The 4,185-nt window shown below is 35.4% G+C and overlaps 1 protein-coding gene across 1 annotated transcript; it reads left to right on the forward strand.

Annotated features, from left to right (window-relative positions):
* LOC107635423 (pto-interacting protein 1) lies at positions 430 to 3,933 on the forward strand. Its single transcript, XM_021102935.1, has 8 exons — positions 430 to 677; positions 1,243 to 1,337; positions 1,470 to 1,717; positions 1,813 to 1,939; positions 2,169 to 2,442; positions 2,667 to 2,799; positions 2,917 to 3,003; positions 3,162 to 3,933. The coding sequence occupies exons 2-8, from the start codon at positions 1,256 to 1,258 to the stop codon at positions 3,294 to 3,296; spliced, it is 1,086 nt and encodes a 361-aa protein (XP_020958594.1). The 5' UTR covers positions 430 to 677; positions 1,243 to 1,255; the 3' UTR covers positions 3,297 to 3,933.

Here is a 4,185-nt window from a genome sequence, read left to right on the forward strand (position 1 = left end):
ACTATGGTTCACGTCTTGTGGCAAAATTAAATTTAATGAAAAAATGATTTAAAAATAAAAAAAGAAAAAGAAAAGCGGGTCCAAAAAGTAAAAGATTACGGGCACGTAACAATCCGCCATAATGGAAACTGGCAAGCGGGTGTTTCGCCTTTATATTCATTTCATTACAGTTGTTTTAGTTTAACATTTTCTCTTTCTTTTTTAAAAGTTTGATATTATTATCGCTTACAATTACGACACACTTTCCTCCTTCTTCTTCTTCTCGGTGAAGTCAATGCACAATAACTACTAGCCAAACAAAAACAGAACGCCCCTGTTGCCATATTCAAACCGAATATTCATTCTTTTCTTTGTTTCCATATTTGCCCCTCTTACTTTCTTCCTCTTTCTCTGTTACTTCACAAGTCTAAAGGGTGAGAAGAATTTTTCTCTTTCAAACTATGAAGTTTTAGTCCATGGTTTTGGGTTTTGACCAGTCCATGCACACTCATGTTCCGCGTTTTTTTTTTTTTTTGATTCCTTGCGTGCTTTTTCCGTTACTCTTTCTCTCTAAAAAATACGTTGGAATTATCATCACTAATCAGGGTTCAGGACTGGTATTATTGTCTACAACTCTTGTTTCTCTGTGATAGAGAGTGAGGCTTAGATTAGATTACTGTGTCTCTGTAACTGTAAATGTAAGAAACGGCACTCTTGTTATTTACTCTGTTTATCAAAACCCAGAAATTTCAATTTTTCTTCTGTCAATTAGTTTCTGCATGTTTATCTCCCTCTTCTTTTATTTATTTGTTCTTAAAATATTTTTCTTGCTAGCCCTTTTCTGTGAATGATAATATAATAATATATATATGGATTCAAACATGTGAAGTTGGAATCCCTCAATTACTGTTTTGTTTAAGGTGCGGTTATGTTTATGTAAGATACAATAAGTAATTAAGTACTATTAATTTTAGTCCTAGTTTCCTTTGAAACTCTTTTCATTACATTTATTGTAAATTCTATAACTTGTGAACTTGGTTTGAAATTAAGTGTTTTCACTTTTTAGTGATTTTATATATTTTGCAAAATTTAAACCATGGTAATTTATGCAGTATTGGTTTGTTTTTTTTAGTTATTGTCTGTTTTCATGCATGAGAGCAAAAACAATAAGGGGTTTCTGTAATGAAGGTTCTTAGTTTAGTGATTAGTCTTGTTGATATTGCTTGCAATGATTTAACCACTGATACTGAAATTTACCTCTAGAATAGAGAGGACCATGGGTTGCTTTGGCTTCTGCAAACAAGATGATAGTTATAAACCTTCTGATAACCGATCCTTAATGCCAACAAATTCTACTGGTACACTATTTCCTTCATTTTCGCCCCTGGTCTTTACAATTTCTGTTTCAAGATTTTCTGTTATAAAGTTTAATGGCTTATGTGTTCACTGAATTACTTTCTTGCTGCTTTAATTTCATTTGTTCAATGTAGGGAATACCGGTTATAGTGCCAGACAAACTGCAGTAACCACTCCTAAGATTATAGAATTCAAACCGATTGCCGTCCCTTCCCTTTCATTAGATGAATTGAAGTCTTTGACAGACAATTTTGGGGCAAAATGTTTCATTGGTGAGGGTGCATATGGGAAAGTGTATCGCGCGACATTGAAAGATGGCCGTGATGTTGTAATTAAGAAGTTAGATTCCAGCAGGCAACCAGACCAAGAATTTCTTGCACAGGTTCAGTTCAATGCAGTTTCAATTTCAATGATCCATAACATAGCAAATTATCAACTTTTTGTATGTTGAGTACCCTTGATTTTGAACTTATGTAGGTCTCAATCGTATCGAGGTTAAAGCATGAAAATGTTGTTGAACTTGTTAGCTATTGTGTTGATGGTCCTCTTCGCGCCCTTGCCTATGAGTATGCTCCTAAAGGATCCCTTCATGATATTCTACATGGTTAGTAATAAGTAATAATAATACCATATTGTTCATAGTTTTATGCATAGCTTGTTATTGTAAAATTAGGACTAATGCTGGTTGATTGGAATCTGTGATCCTTGTGAATGAAACTGGACTAGTCTTTTGTAATGTTTTCTTTACCAAGTGAGTTGAAATTAGATAATAAGTATATCCATTGCTTTCTTCATTGTGGCATCAAGTCTTACTAGAACTGTGGATAATATAGGACGTAAAGGCGTGAAGGGTGCGCAGCCTGGTCCAGTTCTCTCATGGGCTCAAAGAGTCAAAATTGCTGTTGGAGCGGCCAGAGGACTTGAATATCTTCATGAGAAGGCAGAGATTCATATCATCCATCGATACATCAAGTCGAGCAACATAATGCTTTTTGATGATGATGTTGCGAAGATTGCTGATTTTGATTTGTCAAATCAAAACCCGGATGCTGCAGCGCGTCTCCATTCTACCCGTGTTCTAGGAACCTTTGGTTATCATGCTCCAGAGTAAGTTCTTAACACAAATGTTGATTGGACTTTGGTAAAATGAATGTACTTTTTCACGCAATGAAGAATGTTAAAAAGAAGTTTAAGTTTTTACAATTAACATGATAGAAAGTAATTGAAACACAGTAAAGATTGGGCAAATTACTAAATCAGTAATATCTATGGATAGTGAAGTGTAGTGAACTTCAACATCTTATTGTACATTTTTTTTTTGTGGATGGCAGATATGCAATGACTGGACAACTCACTGCCAAGAGTGATGTGTATAGTTTCGGAGTGATATTGCTGGAGCTGTTAACTGGCCGTAAACCTGTTGATCACACGCTGCCTCGAGGACAGCAAAGCCTTGTGACATGGGTACTGATACTTACTGGGTTTTTTTTCTGTTAAAATTTTGGTGTGTCTTGTACAACTTAAATTGATTTAATTTTTGAGGTTTTAACATTATGATTTTTGTTTGCTGGGTTATATTAGGCAACACCAAGGCTTAGTGAAGATAAGGTGAAGCAGTGTGTTGATGTTAGATTAAAGGGAGACTACCCTCCAAAGGCAGTTGCAAAGGTACATAATTAGATTATTTCAAAACACTCTTATTCCTGAAGTTTAGAATGAAATACATGTTGTTTTAACCTTCCTTTTCCCATCTTTGGCAAACACATATTTGTGTTAAGGAGAATTGTTATGTCTCACTTATTTGTTTTATATGTTTGTTGTTAAAGTTGGCTGCTGTTGCTGCGTTGTGTGTCCAATATGAAGCCGAGTTCCGGCCAAACATGAGCATTGTAGTGAAAGCTCTACAACCACTACTCAATACCCGTTCCGGTCAACCAAAGGAATCAGCACACAAGATGTAAATTCTCAGAAGCCCCTTCATTCCTTCTTGCAAACTGCAGCAGAATGCCTTCCATTGAGTGTCAATAATCAGTATCTCAAAGGCATAGATATAGTCTTGATATTTTTGTTTGTGTGATTGTATTGGTAACTCAGCAACTAGTTTAGTTTTGCTGTTTTTGAATGACACAATGGAACCTACCTACTGTGTTGTTGTTCAGATTCTACAATCTACTTTTATATTTATATATATAGGTAAACATGGATTATTTTGTTAGAATTTTCTTGTGTGAATACGGTGAGACCAGATTTGTTAATCGTGTTGGAAGAAAGATTGGTAGAAAGGTTTAGTCAGTTTGTGGTGTATGGCTTTGAACTACTTAAGAAGTCCCACATCAGCGGCGCAGAAGAGGAAAGAGGGAAGGCATTGGTATAAAAGAAAGAAATGAATATGTGACAAAGCATACCTTTCTCGGCCTTTTGGCTAAGATCAAGTGTAGTATCTGTTCTTATCAGTTTAATATCTGATATGTGGGTCATTGGCCCACACGATATTAAATTTATTTTTTGAGGGGGATGGGCCACTACAGTAGCTTGCTACTGGGCCCATCGGACGTCGCCTAGGCCTTACACTATCGCCTGGGCCTGGCGCATCCCACCAATTTAGTTCAAAGATTTATTCACGAAAAAAATAGCTGACTTAATTAAAAAGTTTATGCCTAATATTTATTTATTTATGGGAATGTTTTAATATTCGAGGCGCTCCCTGAATGCGCATTGATTTAGTATGTATGACGTTACGATTTTTTTCCATTTTATCACAATACACTTTTTTGTTTATTTATTTATTATTCACAAATCCAGCCATGTACATCTTTCAAGAATCATGTAACGTAAATACGCCAAAGCGAA

Source organism: Arachis ipaensis, chromosome B01 (genome assembly GCF_000816755.2).
Source record: "Arachis ipaensis cultivar K30076 chromosome B01, Araip1.1, whole genome shotgun sequence".
In the NCBI taxonomy this organism is placed as follows: domain Eukaryota; kingdom Viridiplantae; phylum Streptophyta; class Magnoliopsida; order Fabales; family Fabaceae; genus Arachis; species Arachis ipaensis.

Coding starts and splice junctions, on each gene's coding strand:
- LOC107635423 (XM_021102935.1), top strand. CDS start 1,256: ATGGGTTGCTTTGGCTTCTGCAAACAAGATGATAGTTATAAACCTTCT. Junction 1,940..2,168: donor CCTTCATGATATTCTACATG/GTTAGTAATAAG, acceptor TGGATAATATAG/GACGTAAAGGCGTGAAGGGT. Junction 3,004..3,161: donor CTCCAAAGGCAGTTGCAAAG/GTACATAATTAG, acceptor TTGTTGTTAAAG/TTGGCTGCTGTTGCTGCGTT.